At 41.2% G+C, this 23,558-nt stretch overlaps 1 protein-coding gene across 4 annotated transcripts in view; it reads left to right on the top strand.

Annotated features, from left to right (window-relative positions):
- DPF3 (double PHD fingers 3) overlaps positions 1 to 23,558 on the top strand; it is a 635,732-nt gene that overhangs the window by 406,996 nt on the left and 205,178 nt on the right. For all 4 annotated transcript variants that reach the window (XR_008400069.1, XM_053697772.1, XM_053697771.1 and 1 more), the window contains exon 4: positions 21,835 to 21,956. Coding sequence is in view for 3 of the 4 variants with exons in the window: in XM_053697772.1 (XP_053553747.1) it covers positions 21,835 to 21,956 (122 nt within the window). In the remaining variant the exon portion in view is untranslated. The remainder of the gene's footprint in view (positions 1 to 21,834; positions 21,957 to 23,558) is intronic.

Here is a 23,558-nt window from a genome sequence, read left to right as displayed (position 1 = left end):
TGTCCCCAGGGGCTGACAGATGGCTGCGGTTTGCGCCAGAAAGGCTGTTGGTAAGTACCTGCTATTCCCCTGATCTCCGACTCGTGCCGGTATGCAGCAGGTCGCGGCGTCCCTGTGTCAGAGTCTCCTCCGCCTCTGGGGTTTCAAAGCATTCCTCCGGGAGTTTCGGGTGGTGGTGATCTGTGCAACTCAGACGTGGCAATGACCAGACACAATCCTGTGGGCCTCCAATGCCGCAGATCCTTGAGAGGGCCGCAAGATGGCCTCCTTTCGCGCCAAAACAGGCCCACGGGTGTTACAGTGATCTCTCACCGGTTTACAGCCTCCAAGTCTCCACCGATCTCACTGCACTACACTGGAACGAAGCCCTTATCTGATATGTCTTCTAGGGCACAATAAGACTCAGGTGTTAAGTTGTCCCAGGGACACGGTCTTCTGTAATCCCTCCGCTAGGTTTCTCCACTTCTTCCTCTCACAAGTGGATCAGGTCACTTTCTTTTAACCTCCTCAGCCCTAAACCGCTCCGGAGCGGATCCCCGACCCTCCGGAGCGTAATAAGCAATATCCCTGCTTGGTAGGTGGTAAAGTTGTGCCGAGTGGTTTAGATGGGCAGTTAGCTTCCACAATTATCTCTGAATCTTCTTTATGGGAGCAGTTTTAGGGTGTAGGCTGTACAGGATTTCCACCAGGCTGTGTTCCCCAAAAATCAGAATAGGGCATCCCTAGATGTAAGTAAGATTTAGCAGTTTTTAAACTATTTTGCTCAGGAGCTCTGTGTCTGCACGTCTGTCGTGTTACGTTTTTTTAATCACGTAATTTAGAATTTTTAATTAGTAGTTTTTTTTTTATTTTATTAGAATAGTTATGTTAATTTATAGTTTAAACTTAGTTGTTTTTTTTATTTCATTGGTAAGTTTTTATTTATTTAAAGATAGTTCTATTGTAATTTTAATTTAAAGTTAGGGGGGGTGTTAGGTTTAGGGGTTAATAGTTTAATTTAGTGTTTTGCGATGTGGGGGACTGGTGGTTTAGGGGTTAATAGGTTTAGTTTATTAGTTATAATGAGGGGGGCTGGGGGTTTAGGGATTAATAATTTTAGTTTATTAGTTACAATGTTGGGGGCTGGAGGTTTGGGGGTTAATACTTTATTGTAGTGTTGGCGATGTGGGGGGCAGCGGATTAGGGGTTAATAGGTTTATTTAAAAGTCGCAATGTGGGGAAAAGTATGTGTGCTATAGGATGACAATATTGTACTAAATACTCAATCAGAAATAATGTGTCTTATATTATACATTAGTACAGATAAATGTAAATAACTAACTAGGGTCCATAAGGGAAACTCAGAGTGATCATGGGTAGACCTGATTGTTCACCATCTCCCACATATGGGCCAGGGTAGTGGATATCGACATAGTGTCAGTGTCACACGAGCCCCAGCACTACAGTGATCATCAAGTGGATCCTCACAAATCTGTCAAATGTATCATGTTGGATATATCAACCTATATGGTATAGGAATCACATGCATTGTTTAGAGTGAGTACACATGTTGTTCGATAGTATTAGTTATTTCCAACATTTGTATTAAGCTATAGTTGATTCTGCTTCTCGTGATCCTGTTACTTCTCCCAATACTAATGTGAGAACTCACTCATTATTGCTTATTCATTGTTAGGTTGCATATATTAATGTGGGTTTTACACTGCGTGGGTGTGCACATATACAGCTCCATATACACTTTAGTATATTTTATTATGTTTCTGAGATTTAAAGGGACAGTTCACCCAAAAACTTTCTCCCCTTTAAATTATTCCCAATGATCCTTTTTACCTACTAGAGTGTATTAAATTGGTTGCAAGTAGCTCCTTTACTCATATTTCAGCATTTGAAATAGCTGATTTAGCTTGTGGTTTCCCAACCTATACTCAAAGTTTTGATACTGGCGTATACGCTATTGAATAGCCTAAGTAAACACAGACAGCAGAATAGATTACACCCTCAGTGGGGGGCATGATAGTTAAGTAATAAAATGATAATTTTCCATTGTTCTCTCTATGTATTAAGCTTTGGTGTTCCAAACAAATATAAGATAAGGAAGCAAGTCTGTGTACATAAAAGTGATAACATAATGAGATCTGATATTACCTGAAGCTCAACCCATTGTAATAGGCTGTGGTTTCAAAGCACAAAACCAGCTACTTCAGATACACAAATAAACCCGAAAATGCAATTTCTCAAATATTTTATACTCTGCAGTTGGTATAACAAGTCATTTAAAATACATTTATGGAAAAACAATTTTACAGTGTACTGTCCCTTTAATATTTGTGCGTGATAATATTGTTTTCTGATAACACTTAATTGTATACATTTTAGTTTGTTACTTTGTAAACGTAAGACTCACTTCCTTGTTGATTAGGAGCTGTTCTTCTCTGATTAGGGGGTGGGGCTAACATCTGGTATATACACCTGAGTTTTTGTTCGCTTTTCACTTGGTCTGATGAAGGGATGATTGATCCCCGAAACGTTACCTTTTTGTTTTTGATGTGCCAATAAAGCACTATATTTGCACAAATTCAGTGAATGCATGCCTTTTTTTCAATTCTGTATATATAGATGGGCGGTCATAAGAGCCGTTCATAGCAGATATAAAAATATAATTTATATATGAACTGAAGCTTCATTTAAAACTAAAAGTAAGTGGATTTCGAAGTGTTATACTTTAACTGTTCATGTATTTTTTATTTGTTTAAAAAAGAAAAGATTTATAGCCCTTTAAATGTACCATTAATTAAGACACTGTAAAAGAGCATGCAATTAATACATCCAAGAGTAAATGCAAGTACAATCTCTATATCATGTGCTTTCCGTCTTCCAGGAGAACAGAGCGATAAAAAGGAGCAAACTTTGGCCAATGAGCTTATCTATAATATGATTTATTTGTTTCAGTGTCTCAAACATCCTGAGTTTAATCCATAGTGACATCTAGGAAAGAATGACTCATAAGTGATCTGAACATGAACTGCTCTGTATAAAATCAAAATGGTTTTTGCTTTCAAAAGTGGTGTTCTGCAATCCACCCCGTCACTTTGAGCAGTTATGAATGTGTGTGTAAAGATCAGACATTGCTAATTCTTTTTCAGGTGGTTTCATATCAGAGTGACTGTCAGGAGTTATTAAACAATACAATGAATTGAGTTACTGAATGTATCATTGGAAATGCCAGTTTGGTCTCAGGAACTATAGATGTTGAACAGATCAAGTTTAGACTTGTTCAGACTTATTAGGGTAATGGCTAAAAATATTAAGCTTGCTAGAGACAACATTAATAACGAATTATTGAATTGAAACTTTAAAGTGACATTAAATACTTTGAGATGGTAATATAAAGTGATAAAACGTATATATATATATATCTATAAAAAAAAAACTCTACAATGTACTTTCATTATTTATTTTGTTACATTCTGAAATTGAGTTTTTCAGTTCCTGATAGAAATGGAAGTGCAGAACACTGTTATATTCCACACAGCCATTGGCTGCCCATTCTAGTGACCTATTTATAATTGACCCTAGTTGGCCACAGCAGAGAAGGCAACCTAAGTTACAACATGGCAGCTCCTATTGTTTTATAAACACTAAAACTAATGAAACTTTAAAAAAAAAAATACATTTACATGTTGTTCTTTTCTTTGAATGTATCAATCTGTCTGGCATATTTATAGTGTTTAACGTCCCTTTAAGGAAAAAATATTTTTTTTATAAAACAAAAAAACAACAACCTGTGTTAGACCATAAAATGCTAGCCGTACGAACATAATGTGATTAATTTGATCTTCATCAAGTACTTAAAGGCACAGTAAAGTAAAAACTGAACTTAGTAGCCTGTAATTTTAAACAACTTTTCCAATTTATTTATATTGTCAATTAATCCTGGGTGAGCTCTGGAGCGTGCACGTATCTAGCCATCTGGCAGCAGTGTTTCCAACAATGTTTATAGCAATGTTATACATAGTTGCAAACACTGCTGCCATAGAATGATAAACGCATCAATCTACCTAGCTTTAGTTTTCAACAAAGAATACCAAAGGAACAAGGCAAATTTGATTTTAGAAGCAAATTGGAACGTTTTTGTAAGTTGCATGCACTATCTGAATCGTGAACTCTTTATTTTCAATTTTCTCTTTAAATTAAAAGGCAACGTATAATTGTGCATGATTTGGATATGTATAGGGAGTCTGAAACCTTCTGTTCTATACTGTGTGCTGTATGCATATGCTCGAACATAAGCTATATGTTAGCATAATGCTTCTTCTTGCAGATGCCTCTCTAGTATGTGTTTCCTAAAGTTCATGTGTGTATAGTTTGTTTCCATGATGACAAGTGGAGCATTTATTTTGTCTATTTATGAAAAGCTGATATTTTGTAGCATTGAGTATGTCCCTTTAAATTGTTTGTGTAATACATTATAAATAAAAACATTTAATTCATTGCAGCTTAAAGCTATGCTGGGTATATTCTTTTGTGCTTTTAATACCAAATAGTTTATATCAGTAGCTAAGACCCAGTTCCCTGGCTGTAATAAAGGATTTCTCTCCTGATGTGACATGGTAAACCCTTAGGAAGCACATTAAGAATTTATTGCATCTTAGCAGTGTTTTCTCACCAGGTGTTCAGTTGGCTCAATTCAACATCTAATCAGCTGCAATCGAAATATGCTGTAATTTATTATGTTTCATTCTGAAGTTGTTGGTTACAGAAAAGATAAATTACACACTATTGAAAGGGGAGCAGATAAACTTGCAGAAAGAGTCCTAAAGGATATTTGAGACAGTGATATATAATGTTTAATTGTATATGATTTCATTATTTATTTTGTTCCATTTTTCTGTAATTTAAATGGGAAGTAAAGTCAAAATTAAACTATAATGATTCAGAACATGCAGTTTTAAATAACTTTCTGATTTGCTTCTATTATCAGTTTGCTTTGTTCTCTTGGTATCCATTGTTGAAGACTAAGCCCAGGTAGGCTGATAGGAGCTTAGGAGCGTACACATGTCTATAACATTGCTATAAACATTATCACAGACACTAAAAAGTAAATCACCAATATAACCACCACTGTTACAAATGAAAATACTTTTATTTTTTTCTAATGGCTGTGAGATACCACATTACTCTTACTTCACTTGATCACCAGGAGGAGGACAAGACACCCAACACAAATCTTTATGTATTTCTCCTAGTGGGTGTTTAACCCCTTAAGAACAAGGCCATTTTTCAATTTCTTTCCCTCAAGGACCAAGGCTATTTTTACATTTCTGCGGTGTTTGTGTTTAGCTGTAATTTTCTTCTTACTCATTTACTGTACGCACACATATTATATACCGTTTTTCTCGCCATTAAATGGACTTTCTAAAGATACCATTATTTTCATCATATCTTATAATTTACTATAAAAAAATTATAAAATATGAGGAAAAAATGCTAAAAAAAACACACTTTATCTAACTTTGACCCCCAAAATCTGTTACTCATCTACAACCACCAAAAAACACCCATGCTAAATAGTTTCTAAATTTTGTCCTGAGTTTAGAAATACCCAATGTTTACATGTTCTTTGCTTTTTTTGCAAGTTATAGGGCAATAAATACAAGTAGCACTTTGCTATTTCCAAACCATTTTCAAAATTAGCACTAGTTATATTGGGACACTGATATCTTTCAGGAATCCCTGAATATCCCTTGACATGTATATATTTCTCTTGTAAGATGTATCGAGTCCACGGATTCATCCTTACTTGTGGGATATTCTCCTTCCCTACAGGAAGTGGCAAAGAGAGCACCCACAGCAGAGCTGTCTATATAGCTCCTCCCTTAGCTCCACCCCCCAGTCATTCTCTTTGCCTACTCTAAGTAATAGGAAGGGCAGAGCGAGTGTGGTGACAAAAATGTTAGTCTTTTATTTCTCAAGCAAAAGTTTGTTATTTTAAATGTACCGGTGTGTACTATTTACTCTCTGGCAGAAAAGGGATGAAGATTTCTGCAAGGAGGATGATGATCTTAGCACTTTGTAACTAAGATCCACTGCTGTTCTCACAAGGGCTGAAGAGTATAGGAAAACTTCAGTTGGGGGAACGATTTGCATGCTAAGCTGCATATGAGGTATGTTCAGTCTATATTTTTCTAGACAGACTTTGTTAATTCTAGAAAAGGCTGGGGAAGGAATGAGGGAAGGGTAAACTGTATTCAGACACTTGGATAGGAATTTCAGCTTGCATGAAGGGCTCATTAGTTACTGGTGACATTATTAGGAAAAAACGTTTTTGTTTATTCAGTAAATGATGCAATTTTAACGTTTTTTTGAAGGGACTAAAGGGGTCATTGTGGCTTGTTTGATTTTTTTTAACCCACATGGTTAATTAAGAGACACTCTGGTGTTTTTCTGATAGGCCTCAAAACATCGAGTGAGGTGGGAGGGGCCTATTTTCGTGCCTCAGTTGCAGTTTCTTTTCCTCAGAGACATTTAACTGCTTCTCCAGAGGTTCCTGCTGTGTTTGAGGGCTGTAAAAGATGTTTTTTTCCCCACAAATCGCTCTGAAGGGCAGGTAGGCGCCACAGCAGAGCTGTGGCAAGGTGCTGAAAGTCTTTTTTACCGGTTTTGGCGTTTTTTTCAATCCGGTTTTACCATTAAGGGGTTAATTGTTTATTTGCATAGCTGTGCAAAGTTACTAAGGCTGTATGATACTACTGTAGACATTTTGTTAAGTTTACTGCTTTTTTACACTGTTTTGCAGAATTTGTGCAGCTTTTTTTCCTCTTAAAGGCACAGTGCCGTTTTATTTCTAAGCTTGCTTGTTACATTACTAGCCTGTTTAACATGTCTGACACCAAGGAAAATCCTTGTTCAATATGTTTGGAAGCCATTGTGGAACCCCCTCTTAGAATGTGTCCCAATTGTACTGATATGTCTATTAACTATAAAGAACATATATTAGCACTTAAAAACAGAGCAATAGATGATTCCCCAAGTGTCACAACCAGTAACGCCCGCACAAGTGACGCCAAGTACCTCTAGTGCGTCAAATTCATTTACTTTACAAGACATGGCCACAGTTATGAATGCAACCCTCACAGAGGTTTTAGCCAAACTGCCTGGTTTACAAGGAAAGCGGGACAGCTCTGGGTTAAGGAAAAATGCTGAGCCGTCTGACACTTTAGTAGCCGTATCTGATATGCCCTCACAATGCTCTGAAGTAGGGGTGAGGGATTTGTTATCTGAGGGAGAAATTTCTGATTCAGGAAAGACGCTTCCTCGGACAGATTCTGATATGACGGCCTTTAAATTTAAGCTTGAACACCTCCGCTTATTGCTCAGGGAGATATTAGCGACTCTAGATGATTGTGACCCTATAGTGGTCCCAGAGAAATTGTATAAAATGGATAAATACTTAGAGGTTCCTGTTTACACTGATGTTTTTCCAGTCCCTAAGAGGATTGTGAATATTATTGCTAAGGAGTGGGATAGACCAGGTATTCTGTTCACTCCACCTCCGCAGACAGTTCCTAAGGTGGAGGGAGCTATTTCTACTCTGTCTAAGCGTACAACTATACCTATCGAAGACAGTTGTGCTTTCAAAGATCCTATGGATAAAAAATTAGAGGGTCTCCTGAAGAAAATTTTTGTTCATCAAGGTTTTTCTCTCCAACCTATTGCTTGCATTGTTCCTGTAACTACTGCAGCTGCTTTCTGGTTTGAGGCTCTAGAAGAGGCTCTTCAGATGGAGACTCCATTAGAGGAGATTATGGACAGAATTAAGGCCCTTAAGTTGGCTAATTCTTTTATTACAGATGCTGCATTTAAACTGGCTAAATTAGCGGCAAATTCAGGTTTTGCCATTTTAGCACGCAGGGTGTTATGGCTTAAGTGCTGGTCTGCTGATGTGTCATCTAAATCTAAACTTTTGAACATCCCTTTCAAAGGAAAGACCCTATTCGGGCCTGAACTGAAAGAGATTATTTCAGACATCACTGGAGGGAAATGTCATGCCCTCCCTCAGGATAGATCTAATAAGATGAGGACCAAACAAAATAATTTTCGTTCCTTTCGGAACTTTAAGAGTGGTCCCACTTCAGCTTCCTCTGCTGCAAAGCAAGAGGGGAATTTTGCCCAATCCAAGTCAGTCTGGAGACCTAACCAGGCTTGGAACAAGGGTAAACAGGTCAAGAAGCCTGCAGCTGTCTCTAAGACAGCATGAAGGTGTAGCCCCCGATCCGGGACCGGATCTAGTAGGGGGCAGACTCTCTCTCTTCGCTCAGGTTTGGGCAAGAGATGTTCACGATCCCTGGGCTTTAGAAATTGTGTCCCAGGGATATCTTCTGGAATTCAAAGACTCCCTTCCAAGGGGGAAATTTCACATTTCTCGATTGTCTGCAAACCAGACAAAGAGAGAGGCGTTCTTACGCTGTGTAGAAGACCTTCATACCATTGGGGTGATCCGCCCAGTCCCAACAGAGGACCAGGGGCTAGGGTTTTACTCAAACCTGTTTGTGGTTCCCAAAAAAGAGGGAACTTTCAGACCAATCTTGGATCTCAAAATTCTAAACAAGTTCCTCAAAGTTCCATCATTCAAGATGGAGACTATTCGGACTATTCTACCTCTGATCCAGGAGGGTCAATATATGACTACCGTGGACCTAAAGGATGCGTATCTACACATCCCTATTCACAGAGATCATCAATCATCATCATCAATTTCTCAGATTCGCCTTTGTAAACAGGCATTACCAGTTTGTGGCCCTTCCCTTCGGGTTGGCCACGGCTCCCAGAATTTTCACAAAGGTGCTAGGGTCCCTTCTGGCGGTTCTACGACAACGGGCATAGCAGTGGCGCCTTATCTAGATGACATCTTAATTCAGGCGTCGACTTTCCAGCTAGCCAAGTCTCACACGGACATCGTGTTGGCTTTTCTGAGATCTCACGGGTGGAAGATGAACATAAAAAAGAGTTCCCTCTTTCCTCTTACAAGAGTTTCCTTCCTAGGGACTCTGATAGACTCGGTAGAAATGAAAATATTTCTGACGGAGGTCAGAAAATCAAAACTCTTAACCACTTGCCGAGCTCTTCATTCCATTCCTCGGCCATCAGTGGCTCAGTGTATGGAGTTAATCGGTCTCATGGTAGCGGCAATGGGCATAGTTCCTTTTGCCCGCCTACACCTCAGACCACTGCAACTATGCATGCTCAAACAGTGGAATGGGGATTATGCAGATTTATCTCCTCAACTGCATCTGGACCAGGAGACCAGAGATTCTCTTCTCTGGTGGTTGTCTCAGGACCACCTGTCTCAGGGAATGTATTTCCGCAGGCCAGAGTGGCTCATTGTGATGACAGATGCCAGCCTGCTAGGCTGGTGTGCAGTCTGGAACTCCCTGAAAGCACATGGCTTATGGTCTTGGGAGGAATCTCTTCTTCTGATAAACATTCTAGAACTGAGAGCGATATTCAATGCGCTTCAGGCGTGGCCTCAGCTTGCTGCGGCCAAATTCATCAGGTTTCAGTCGGACAACATCACGACTGTAGCTTATATCAATCATCAAGGAGGAACAAGGAGTTCTCTAGCGATGATGGAGGTAATCAAAATAATCTGATGGGCAGAGGATCACTCTTGCTATCTCTCAGCAATCCACATCCCAGGAGTGGAGAATTGGGAGGCGGATATCCTAAGTCGTCAGACTTTTCATCCAGGGGAGTGGGAACTCCATCCGGAAGTATTTGCCCAGCTGATTCAGCTATGGGGCACACCAAAATTGGATCTGATGGCATCCCGTCAGAAAGCCAAACTTCCTTGTTACGTGTCCAGGTCCCGGGATCCCAAGGCGGTACTGATAGATGCTCTAGCAGTGACTTGGTCCTTCAATCTGGCCTATGTATTTCCACCGTTTCCTCTCCTCCCACGTCTGGTTGCCAGAATCAAGCAGGAGAGAGCTTCAGTGATTCTGATAGCACATGCGTGGCCACTCAGGACTTGGTATGCAGGCCTAGTGGACACCGTGGACTCTGCCAATGAGGCGGGACCTTCTAATCCAAGGTCCGTTCACGCATTCAAACCTAATTTCTCTGCGTCTGACTGCTTGTAGATTGAATGCCTGATTCTATAAAAGTGTGGTTTCTCTAAGTCGTTCATTGATACCCTTATTCAGGCTAGAAAGCCTGTCACCAGGAAGATCTATCCTAAGATTTTCTTTTCTCCAAGAAGGTTTGTGGAGGGATTATCAGCTAGTTCCTTAAAGGGAAAAATATCTGCTTTGTCTATTCTACTACACAAACGTCTGGCAGATGTCCCAGACGTTCAAGCATTTAGTCAGGCTTTGGTCAGAATTAAGCCTGTATTTAAACCTGTTGCTCCGCCATGGAGCCTAAACTTAGTTCTTAAAGTTCTTCAAGGGGTTCCGTTTGAACCTATGCATTCCATATATATTAAGCTTCTATCTTGGAAACTTTTGTTTTTAGTAGCTATCTCTTCGGCTCGAAGAGTTTCTGAGCTATCTGCTTTACAATGTGATTCCCCTTACCTTGTTTTCCATGCAGATAACGTGGTTTTGCGTACCAAACCTGGGTTTCTTCCTAAGGTTGTTTCTAATAAGAATATCAATCAAGAGATTGTTGTTCCTTCTCTGTGTCCTAATCCTTCATCAAAGAAGGAACGTCTGTCTTTTGGCTGAAAAGCATCATCCGTTTGGCCTATGATACTGCTGGACAGCAGCCTCCTGAAAGAATTACTGCTCATTCTACTAGAGCTGTGGCTTCCACATGGGCTTTTAAAAATGAGGCTTCTGTTGAACAGATTTGTAAGGCGGCGACTTGGTCTTCACTTCATACTTATTCCAAATTTTACAAATTCGATACTTTTGCTTCTTCGGAGGCTGTTTTTGGGAGAAAGGTTCTACAAGCAGTGGTGCCTTCCGTTTAAGGTCCCTGTCTTGTCCCTCCCTTCATCCGTGTCCTAAAGCTTTGGTATTGGTATCCCACAAGTAAGGATGAATCCGTGGACTCGATACATCTTACAAGAGAAAACATAATTTATGCTTACCTGATAAATTTATTTCTCTTGTGATTTATCGAGTCCACGGCCCGTCCTGTTTTTTAAGACAGGCATATATATTTTTATTTTAAAACTTTCAGTCACTACTGCACCCTATAGTTTTTCCTTTTTCTTCCTAGCCTTCGGTTGAATGACTGGGGGGTGGAGCTAAGGGAGGAGCTATATAGACAGCTCTGCTGTGGGTGCTCTCTTTGCCACTTCCTGTAGGGAAGGAGAATATCCCACAAGTACGGATGAATCCGTGGACTCGATACATCACAAGAGAAATAAATTTATCAGGTAAGCATAAATTATGGGTTTTTTTTAGAAGACATCCCAAAGTATTGATCTAGGCCAATTTTGGTATATTTCTTGCCACCATTTCACCGCCAAATGAGATCAAATAACAAAAATTGTTCACTTTTTCACAAAATTTTTCACAAACTTTAGGTTTCTCACTGAAATTATTTTCAAACAACCTGTGCAATTATGCCATAAATGGTTGTAAACGCTTCTCTGGGATCCCCTTTGTTCAGAAATAGCAGACATATATGGCTTTGGCGTTGCTTTTTGGTAATTAGAAGGCCACTAAATGCCACTGCACTTTACACGTGTATTATGCCCAGCAGTGAAGGGGTTAATTAGGGAGCTTCTAGGGTTAATTTTAGCTTTAATTTAGTAGACAACCCCAAGTATTGATCTAGGCCCATCTTGGTATATTTCATGCCACCATTTCACCGCAAAATGCGATCAAATGAAAAAAAACGTAATATTTTTCACAATTTTAGATTTCTCACTGAAATTATTTACAAACAGCTTGTGCAATTATGGCACAAATGGTTGTAAAAGCTTCTCTGGGATCCCCTTTGTTCAGAAATAGCAGACATATATGGCTTTGGCGTTGCTTCTTGGTAATTAAAAGGGCGCTAAATGCAGCTGCGCACCAACACGTGTATTATGCCCAGCAGTGAAGGGGTTAATTAGGGAGCTTGTAGGGAGATTGTAGGGTTAATTTTAGCTTTAGTTTAGTGTAGTAGACAACTCAAAGTATTGATCTAGGCCCATTTTGGTGTATTTCATGCCACCATTTCCCTGCCAAATGCGATCAAATAATAAAAGTTCACTTTTTCAAACTTTTTCACAAAATTTAGGTTTCTCACTGAAATTATTTACAAACAGCGTGTGCAATTATGGCACAAATTGTTGTAAATGCTTCTCTGGGGACCCCTTTGTTCAGAAATAGCAGACATATATGGCTTTGGCGTTGCTTTTTGGTAATTAGATGGCTGCTAAATACCGCTGCGCATCACACGTGTATTATGTCTAGCAGTGAAGGGGTTAATTAGGTAGCTTGTAGGGAGCTTGCAGGGTTAATTTTATCTTTAATGTAGAGATCAGCCTCCCACCTGACACATCACACCCCCTGATCCCTCCCAAACAGCTCTCTTCCCTCCCCCACCCCACAATTGTCCCCGCCATCTTAAGTACTGGCAGAAAGTCTGCCAGTACTAAAATAAAAGGTATTATGCTGATGTGTGGGATCCCCCAACCTCCCTGATCCCCCCAAACAGCTCTCTAACACTCCCCCTCTACCTTATTGGTAGCCATCTTGGGTACTGGCAGCTGTCTGCCAGTACCCAGTTTACTAAAAAAATGCTTTTTTTTTTAATGTATTTTTTCTGTAGTGTAGCTTCCCCCCCCAAAGACCAACCCCCCACCCCCTCCCAGATCCCTTAGATCTTTTTTTATTAAATTTTACCCCACTCTATCCCACTTTTATTAAAACAAATCTCTGTAGTGTAGCCGTTCCCACCCGCTTCCACCCCGTGCACGCGCCCGTGCCTTCGTGCTTGCCCCCGGCTATCCTGCCAACGATCCCGCCCCCCTCGGCGTCATAGGGCACATCGATGGCCGCCCACCCACCTCCCACGTCAGCTCCCACCCACCAACGATACCGGCCATCGATGTCCAGTGAAGAGAGGGCCACAGAGTGGCTCTCTCTGCATCGGATGGCCAAGGGGTGTTATTGCAGGATGCCTCGATATCGAGGCATCACTGCAATAACCGGAAAGCGGCTGGAAGCAAGCAGGATTGCTTCCAGCTGCTTTAAACCCCTAATGTCGTACAGGGTACGTCTCTGGTCTTTAAAGACCAGTTTGTGCAAGACGTACCCTGTACGACATGAGTCGTTAAGGGGTTAAGGAAGCCCTAGCTCATGTAGCTGGAAAGCTGCTTTAAGGGGTCAAGAGGTTGGGAGGCCTGGGTGGTCTCTGACTAGCTCTACTTCGCTATTACTTTGCTTCGTTAGCACGCTATAAACATCCATAGACCCTATTGAACACTTTGTTATGCTTTTTATGTGGTGCCAGGGGTTTGTGCACAGGTTGAACGGATGCATATGAGGTCAAGATCTACCCTCAGAAGGAGGTATATCACTGACCATAGTCTCTGTAGATGTCCAAGAGGTGGACCTATAGAGGAAGGTCTGCATGAGACCACAGTGAGTGTTTTTTTTTGGGGGGGGGTGCTGTGCCTTTAACTTTAGCTATAACCGGCAAATTTAATATAAGAATCGTGTCTGACTACACCGGAGGTTCTGGGAGGATAGCGGTTTCTAAGCGGTGGGGAGCGTGGATCCTTTGCTCTTCTGTGGACAGGAAAGGGTTAAACCTTTTCCCGCCACAGGAGTGTGTTTTAGCGCACATCCCCACTCTCTTCACTCGTGGATGAGCCGCGGTGGAATTCTCTTCAGAGGATCTACCGCTCTCTGTCCTGTCCCTACCTGGATCACTGGAGCGGTGATAAAGCGTAATATTGTACTTTGGGGATAGTGAATCAGAGGCTAGTTGCCGTTTTGGTCTGCTCACACAGCCAGTTTTGTTAGTTGTTAGAGGCCTGTAATAGCAAGACAGGCTGAAGGGGCCACTTCCCTACAGTTATTAGTTTTTAAGACCCTGCACTTATACTCATTTTCTTTTGGAATGTGTGGGGCTTTAATGGAGCATTCCAGTACTGTTTTGCTGCTTATAGTGTACTACAAGCAGTGAAAAGCACGTCGGAGATATCCAGGCTAGTCATGGAGAAGGGTGACGATTCTACACCAGCACCAATGGGACTTAAAGGGACAAAAAAAAAAATTCTTCCTAAATAGAGAGTCCACAGCTGCATTCATTACTTTTGGGAAATAAGAACCTGGCCACCAGGAGGAGGCAAAGACACCCCAGCCAAATGCTTAAATACTCCTCTCACTTCCCTTATCGCCCAGTCATTCTTTGCCTTTCGTCCCAGGAGGATGGCAGAGAAATGTCATAAGTTTGTTTTGTCTCTTATGGAGGGTATTACTCTTCGACATGGGACGGGAGCTTTAAGTAATCTTATCAGTCCCTCAGTGAGGGCCTGGATGAAGGTTAGAGTCCGGAGATGCAGAGAGAGTCTTTCTGTGAAACCATCCAGACTCATATTAACAGCTCCACAAGCAATCAGCGTTGTCGAACTTCGCTTCGCTGCCTGCTTTCTTCTCTCAAGTCCATGGCAGAGGCGCTGCTACTATTCGTCACACTTGAAGGGCCGTGTTCCTGTTCCACGGCATAGATTCCGGTATGATTGTTTCATTTTATTCATCAGAATGTACTGTAACCTTTTCTTTCCCGTAAGGAACTATCTTGTGGGACTTATTAAGTAATATATAGGGCCTCAGTGAGGCTCCTTTGATATCTTGGAATCGAGGGTTAATATCTCCTGAGGGGGATTATTGAACAGGGTTTTTTTTTAATCATGTTTGTTATGTGATCATGTTATGTGTATTGTTAACTGGACTCTTAGCTTAGAACATAAAGGCCTTTGGTAGTGACGCGACCTTATGGTTGGGCATGCTTTTTTTGGACTGTACGGTTCACCTTGTGACTGGACGTGTTTACATTCTGGTCTTCCATTTCCCGCATTCCTGACCATGTGGCGACTGAAAAATTAGAGTCTGCTATTGTCTGGTTCTAGGAGGTGGTGAGTGCCCCAGCCATTGTGGGTGTCAGGTGCCTTTTAAGTTTTTTCTTTAGTCCATATTATTAATTCTCTATCTAGTTATGGAGGATTCTGATGCTGAAACTGTTCAAATTTCAGATTCTTTGTCTTGTGAACAATGCGAATTGGCCCGTTGACAAAGGTCAATCAGTTATGTTCGATATGCCGTATTAGAGCGCTCGGTTCCTCGGGTTCGGGGAATCAGGGGTCTGCTGAGCCATCCGCCTCTGGGGGTTCTGTCCTCCGAGAGGCGAGTTCCATACCGCTCGCTACTACCACACGTGCGGGTAACCCAGATTATGTTTATCCCTCCTTACAGGGTGGCTTGTTCCCCCCGGAGGTTGCAGCTCGTTTTCGCTTTCACATATTTTTGCCGATTATGCATCTGCAAAGTCCAGACGTTTATTTGCGTTTGTGCTCGTTCCAGATTGTCCCGAGTCTACCGGCCTTGGGTGGGCCTATACAGTTCCCTGTAGGTGTAGCTGTCCCTGAGTGTTGTGCTTTTCGTTACAGAATAGCGTGTCTTCGCGTTTTACTCAGACACGTTTTTGAGTTATTAGAGGATCCTATCCTTAACGGATATGGGAATCTGCAGTATTCTACTTCGAATGGCTCACCTCATTAGACATGAGGGCGTAATCTCCAAATTGTCTGCTTATTGAAATCTTTCCCAGTTTTTTTTTTGGAAGATCAGGGTTCCATGTAGCTGGTCCTGCGGGTATGCCTGTTTTCTTCATGGGCGTTAACCTACGACTTGCCTTATATTTTCTTTTATCCGGTTAAGATGTCTTTTATTTTCGATTATGTGTTTCCCTCTGGAACTTCTGGGATCGATTCTCTCTGGTTGCTTCTTCGGAAGTTTAAGGGACACGTTAGTCCTATGTTTGTCTGTTTTACCTTCCCCTCTGAGGGAGGATTTAGGAAGCTTGATAGTTATGACCCCAGCTGCGGTTGGTCCTGCTGGGTTTCAGATCTTCTGTCCTGTGGTTTATTCAGATACGTGGCGCCTGTTCTGCCTCGCTGGTCCGGTGGGGCGCTAAGTGCTCACAATTATTATTTGTGTGTTTTATCGTTTTTTCTGTACAAGTTCAGCTAAGCTCTCTAAAAGGATCCGTATGACAGGGAGGATTGTGTCAGTCCTTATTCAACCTTCAATCTGGTTGATCGGGTCAGTGGAGTTCCGCTGCATCACTCCTTTTGCTCCAATTTCATCAGGGCCTAGAGTTTATTTCCTCTCTTGGGGGGATTTGGGGCTTAGTGCCTCCTTACCGCCATTTTGGGCGGTTTGGCCTTCTAAGACTCTGGAATTGTCCTTGGAGTTGTTCCTGCTGTGGTTCTCTTCTTGAGACCTTTCGGACTTCGTCCGTTCCTCGGGTTCCTTAGGGGGACCTGGTTCCCTTTGGGAGTTGGTTCCTTTTTAGGGACATGGGCAGTGTGGTCTCTTCCCCTGAGACCCTGTTTAGGGTCTCTTCCCCGGAGCTGGGAGATACTCCACATCCTCTTTCATATTCTCGTCTGTTTTTAGGGGGGCGATGTGGACACTAGCCTTTGTTTGAGTGACTTTGTCCTCGAGGTATCCCCTTGTTCTTGGTCTTTGCTTCCTTAGTTGGAGCGTTGGACTGGCAAGGGGTGGTCTCGTCTTTTGGTCGGGACTTGCAAGTTTTTCTCGTTGTCCATTTTTCTTGGACATTGTATGGTTATCTCCCGGGGGTCTGGTTTTTATATCAGACGGGGGATTCCAGGTTCTTGTTTGTTTGGGGGCTCGGACCTCTCCTCTCTCCGGTGGCTGAGGTTCTTAATCAGCGTTTTCTTTGTGAATCCCGTTGCGGATTGTACCGGACTGTTAGGATCCAGAGCTGGTCCTGAGTTCCCCAGTTCCAGGAAACTTGGCTGTGTACAGCTAGCTGTAGTAGCCTGATCTTTAGCTTAGCTGCCTAGCAAGCAGAAGGTTTGCAGTTTGAAAAAAGCTGCAGCTATTTGCACCTTAAATGTGTGTTAGCAAGTTGTTTACTAGTTGAACTTGTTCAGTTGGCCAGGTTTTTCTGGGTGCCGATGCCCCTTGGGCTTGCTTTTCTCCAGTGGTCAGTTTCCCTTGGTCGGTTTGCTGAAATAGTGTGATGGCTTCGCTGCTCTGCAAGCAAAGGGTTTGCTGTGGATCCACTGCAGCTATGACATCTTGTCTGTGTGCTAGCAAGTTCAATTCTTCAGGGGATTCCTTCCAGATCAGGGCGTTGGAGATTTGTTCTCTTGATCCAGCTTATGGCTGTGTTCTGGGGGCAGGTGCTCTGTCCTTCCGGCCCTTTTGCTGGCCCCCTTTGTCTGGGGGGTCTTATACCCTACTTTCGGAAGTGTGGTCCCTATCTTAGGGCTTCTCCTGTCTTCAGGAGATTGGGACAGTCGGATTATCCTATTTCGGTTCGGAGAGAGGTACGCTCTCTGGGTTGTACTGTCCATCTGGAGAGTTGCTGGCTCCGCCCTTGAGTCTATATTGGGCCTTTAGCTAGATCTCTAGGTCTACGGCCTTGTCAACTGTCGCCATGTGGTGTTTCGGGTTGGCATCCGAGCACTGTTGTAATGGCTGTGCCATTTTTCCGCTTGTTTTTTGAGCTGGGGCTTTTCTGGTCCCATGGTTTCAGACCTGCCGATGCTTGGGCTGGCCTGGCTGGAGGTAGGTCCTGAGATCCGTTGTTCTTCTCGGATCTTGGGGGCGCATTGGTCCTCGTTGAGGTTCTGGGCTCTCCTTTTATTTTTGAGACCTATGTGTATGTCTGGCGTTTCGGTTGCCTAGAGTGTGCCTTCTGTAGGTTTAGCTCTCTACATTTTGGTATTTTCCTGTGTCATCCTGAGGATGGCTGCGCGTTCTTGACTCAGGTGTTTACCTTCGTCTTGGTCTGCTACAGGTACTTTTGCTTGAATACTTCAGTGTTCTGAGTTCACATGATGTTTGGTCTCCATTTTCAGTTGTTACTCGGCACTGCTTGACTTGCTGCCTGGCAAGTGAAGGGTTGCTTTTTGAAACCAAATGCAGCTGTTTGCGCCTTGATCGTGTGCTAGCTAGCTGTTCCAATCCTTGCAGGATGTTGGGCAACCTTCTCTCTGTTCTGATACCTTTTTCTCCTCCCCTTATTGTCAGGACCCATTTAGGTCTTGCGAGCTTGCTTTGATTTGAGGTTTATTCCTTTTATAGCGTTTGTGGTAACCTTTCGGTTTCCATTTGGTTCTTCCTTGCCTTATTCCTTTGGGTGTTTCGGCTGGGAATCCCTTCGCTAGTGAAGGGTGTGTGGTGGGGGCTGACTGTTGGGCGATGGTGTCTCCCGGAGGACTGTTGGCTCAGTTGAGTCTGAGGTTGCGGTCTCTAGCTGGGCTTCCGGGCTATCTGCTGGTCAGTGTCCTTGGGACCTTTTCCCTTCCTGTTTTTTCTTGGCTTCGGACAATGCAGGGTTTTTTGTGTTGGGTAGTGGTTTTCAGGCCTGGTGCCCTCAGAATGGGCTGCCTATTGTACCCTCCCGCTTTGGCATTCAGTGTCTTGGGTATTGGGTATTGTTTTCACAAAAGTAATGAATGCAGCTGTGGACTCTTTCCATTTAGGAAGAAAAACATAAATTATGCTTACCTGATCATTTTTCTTTTCTTCCGATGGAAAGAGTCCACAGCTCCCCACCCATCTTTTTTTTATGTGGGGCGTCTTTGTTTTTATTTTATTTCTTCTACTGTTCCTTGTTCCTTGGCAGAAATACTGGGGGATGAGGGAAGTGGGAGGAGTATTTAAGCCTTTGGCTGGGGTGTCTTTGCCTCCTCCTGGTGGCCAGGTTCTTATTTCCCAAAAGTAATGAATGCAGCTGTGGACTCTTTCCATCGGAAGAAAAGAAAATTATCAGGTAAGCATAATTTATGTTTTTTTCTTTCATGATTAAGATAGAGAATACAATTTTGAACAACTTTCCAATATACTTCTATTATCTAATTTTCTTCATTCTCTTGGTATCCTTTGAAGAAGAAGCAATGCACTTCTGGGAACTAGCTGAACACATCTGGTGAGCCAATAACATTATGCATATATCTGCAGCCACCAATCAGCAGTTCCCAAGTCTACCTAGGTATCCTTTTTAACAAAGGATATCAAGAGAATAAAACAAATTTGATAACTTAAATGAATAGGAAAGTTTCTTTAAGTCACATGCTCTATCTGAATCATGAAATAACAAATTTGGGTTTCAGGTCCCTTTAAGTAAGTATGTTTATTCAGACTTAGAAAATGATATGTCCATAAACTAACTGCCTCCTCTGAATTGTGTGCTATACCATTGCCTATTTTATTGTATTTTTTATACTTTAATAAATTGTGTTATATGTCCCTTAAAGGAACATAAAAGTTTGTTTTTTATATATAGTTACATGTTATCTACCAACTATTAGCTTTGCAAACGATCTGCATTCAGAATGCAGATATTCATCTTGAAAATGCTCTTGAGTGTTTTTACCTGGTGTTTTTTTACAGTGGTCTGGGTCAGATGTAATAAATAAGCTCCTACCTACATTGAGCTAAACAGTCCCTGTGTATCACGTAGCAAGGAGAGACAAATTACAGCATGCTTTAGGTATTAACTGTAGGCCTTTTGGGGGGGTTGAAAAGTGTAATTATAATAAGGTAATTTACAAAAACATCCAGCAAACGTATGAATGTAAATTGTGTTGTTTTTTTACTTTGCTTAAAGGGACAGTAAACACCAGAATTGTTGTTGTTTAAAAAGGTAGATAATCCTTTTATTACCCATTCCCCAGTTTTGCATAACCAACACAGTTATATTAATACACTTTTTACCTCTGTGATTACCTTGTATCTAAGCCTCTGCAAACTGCCCCCTTATTTCAGTTTTTTTGACAGACTTGCATTTTTAGCCAATCAGTGCTGACTCCGAGGAGCATCACGTGCCTGAGCTCAATGTTATCTATATGAAACACATGAACTAACGCCCTCTAGTGGTGAAAAACTGTCAAAATGCTTTCAGATTAGAGGCGGCCTTCAAGGTCTAAGAAATTAGTAAATGAACCTCCTAGGTTTAGCTTTCAACTAAGAATACCAAGAGAACAAAGCAAAATTGGTGATAAAAGTAAATTGGAAAGTTGTTTAAAATTACATTCCCTATTTAAATCATGAAAGGTTTTTTTTTTTTTTACTTGACTATCCCTTTAATTAAGGGAGCATTCCAGCTGCTTAGCATCTTTGCAAACATACATTGCTTTAAATGGACAATATGAGATGCTCTAATTCATTGACATTTGACCCTGCACCATTGTGTGTTTAAAGGGATATGAAACACCAACAATGTATTTTGTGATTCAGACAGAGCAGACCATTTTAAAAAAGGTTTCCAATTTAATTATATTATCAAATTTGCTTCTTTCCCGTGATATTCAGTGTTGAAGAGATACCTAGGTAGGTATCTAGAGCCCTACGTAGCAGGAAATTGTGCTGCCATCTAGTGCTCTTGCAAATGGATAACAATCTTGCAAAACTGCTGCCATATAGTGCTCCAGATCTGGTCCGGCTCCTAAGCTTACATCTGCTTTTCAACAAAAGATATAAAGAAAACTAAGAAAAATTGATAATAGAAGTAAATTATAAAGTAGTTTAAAATTGCATGCTCTATCTGAATTGGGTTTCATATCCCTTTAACCCCTGCCAAGGGTTTAAACACACTGTAGAATTACCACTCGTAACCCGCAGAGCACTGTTGGCCCGAGAGGAAACTGCCACTGATCCAATGAGTTGCACTAGTTGCACAGCTGAGTCGTGCGTCGTTTACACTAGAATGCCTCTTAAAACATTTTAAGTTCAGTATGCCATTAATCTATATTACATAATAACATATCTAGGTTGGTTACGTTTATCAATAAGGGTTACTAAGAATATCTTCTAGAATTGAAACTTGATAAAGAAAATAAATAATTGGTGGCCTGACCATAGAAAGATGGCAGGTAAATAAGTAATTAGTAGACCAGTTGATATTACTGCTCTGTTAATATTTAGTGCTTGTGCCCATGAAGCATATGTAAATATATTTCATGCACCAGCATTTTGAACAGTGTGTCTGCTCAGCTGGTGGTGCCTTTTATTGTATTGTAACTTTTACATAATACAAGTCTGCTCTCCGAACAGACACACTGTTAAAAATGCTGGTGTATGAAGTATATTTAGATATGCTACAGATGCACATGCACAGTAAAAGCTTACACTGAAAGCAATGATAGCTTTTACAAGAAGCATTTTGCTAATGAAAGCATATTGCAAAAAAGATTCTATTAAAAAGTCAAATGCAGTAATGAGTTTTTCAATTTTGGCTGCAATGTCCCATAAACCATAATTTGAAGCTTTTTAACAAGTGAAGCAAATGTGCTAAAGATAATCTGCAATATTATGTTTTGTTAACTACTTGCAATTTTTTTTTTTTATCAAAATAAATGAAAATATAAAAGATTAGTAACATGAGGTGTAAAAGGACATTAGTTTAATTTGGTGTAGTGTTTGGTAACTATTTGTATAGGTGTGGTGTGATAACTCTTAATCTATGTTCCTTTTGGTGATAAGGAAAAGCGATTGACTGTAATAGTACTACAAGGTGTAACTATATGGTTGAAAGGTTCCTTGTCTCAGGATTAGAATAATATTTCCCACAGTGCTCCTCTTTATGGTATGTACAATATTAAACTAATGCATATTTTTCCTTTTGTAGATGGTGATTTTTCTCTGAGAAAGGATAATATGTCTGAGGGAACCACGCTGGAGGCCCTACTTCGAGGGGAAGGTATTGAGAAGAAAGAAGTCAGAGATGAGGATAGTCTGCAGGAAATCCAGGTATTTATCTGATAGAAAGGTACCTGATAATTCTGATAAATTTAATTTTGATTTATTTAGCATTTCAGTATACAATCTCCCAAGTACTGACGCCAAAGGTGCTTATTGGCCATCAGCATTATGCTGAAAAAAATTTGCAAAATGAGTAAACCCATCTGAATGAACATAACAAAACTACCAACCTTTAAAGGCCTATGTTTGCTCTCTAGCGATTTGATCTTTTGGTCTTTATCCTCCATACATTTTATCTTATTCTGTTTTTCTTTATTTGATGGAATTTCCAATATTTTGCTCCTCTGGAAGGGCATTTTTACATTCTAAGCCTTTCCCCACTTTGCTATTGGTATTTATCTTCTTTAGATTTTTCTTACCAGTTATAAAGGATAATTGTTTTCATTAAATGTAGTTTTAGAAAGTTTTTGTGGGGGTTTTATCCACAGTATGACATTTTAAAGATAGAAAATAAGGGATTTAAATTACCAGCAAAACTTACTACAAAGCTTTTTTCTTTTACAAGATATGACGAGTCCACTGATTTCATCCTTACTTATGGGATATCGCCTCCTGGTCAGCAGGAGGAGGCAAAGAGCACCACAGCAGAGCTGTATATATAGCTCATCCCTTCCCTCCCACTCCAGTCATTCTCTTTGCCTGTGTTAGTGATAGGAAGAAGTAAAGTGAGGTGTTAGTTTAGTTTCTTCAATCAAGAGTTTATTATTTTTAAATGGTACCAGTGTGTGCTATTTTTCTCAGGGCTAGAGCTACAGGCTTTAAGCAATAGACTGGGGAGACTTTCATTCTTTCAAGTGACTCCCATATTGTTTGCTGCCCTGCTGATGGTCTTAGCAGATATTATCTAAGACCCTGTTTGTCCACACAGATCTGCTGGAGGTGAGGAAAAGAACATCTTCATTGTGTGGGACAGCCTCATACTGCGTTCAGTATTAAGGTATGTACAGTCATTTACTTCTGGGGAGACTGTAGTATATCAGAACAGACTGGCACTTATTCCCTATACCGGGAAGGGGTAATCAATTTGCACTGGGTAAGATTGTGAGCATGGGTATCCCCTCTTTATTAGGTGAAGTACAGCTGGGCTATCAGGACCCTAATAAAGGTTTAATCAGGTGGATGTGTTCAGAGGCTTGACGCTGGGAGATTGTGGCAGCTAATTGTCCTGACATTAACTTTTAATGTTTTCACAGGAGAGTGTGTTTTGTGGGGGCACATTGGCTTAACTTGTTGATGCATGGTTTCGGCCAAATTGATTCCAACATTTTTTCCATGCAGTGCTTGCTAAAATATTAATCAGAAGGCCGGGGACTTAATTCCGCCCACGATGAGCGGGGCTTAGCGTTTCGCGCACTTGCTATCCGGATCCTGACTGTTGAGAGAAAGGTTCTCAGAGCTCCGGTGTGGCCTAAGACAGCTTGTGTTAGCAATCTCTCAAGCAGTGTTAGGAGCGCCGTTCACGGAGGTCTATTCAGGGAATCGTGGGGGCAGGTAGGCGCCGCAGCAGAGCTGTGGCGAGGTGCAGTGTTTAAATTAGTCTATAAGGCTTTATACATAATTGACTATACAGAATACAGGACAACCTTCTAA

Source organism: Bombina bombina, chromosome 1 (assembly GCF_027579735.1).
Source record: "Bombina bombina isolate aBomBom1 chromosome 1, aBomBom1.pri, whole genome shotgun sequence".
Taxonomy (NCBI): Eukaryota; Metazoa; Chordata; class Amphibia; order Anura; family Bombinatoridae; genus Bombina; species Bombina bombina.
The sequence above is the reverse complement of the archived record's forward strand: the minus strand, read 5'-3'. Positions and strand labels throughout refer to the sequence as shown.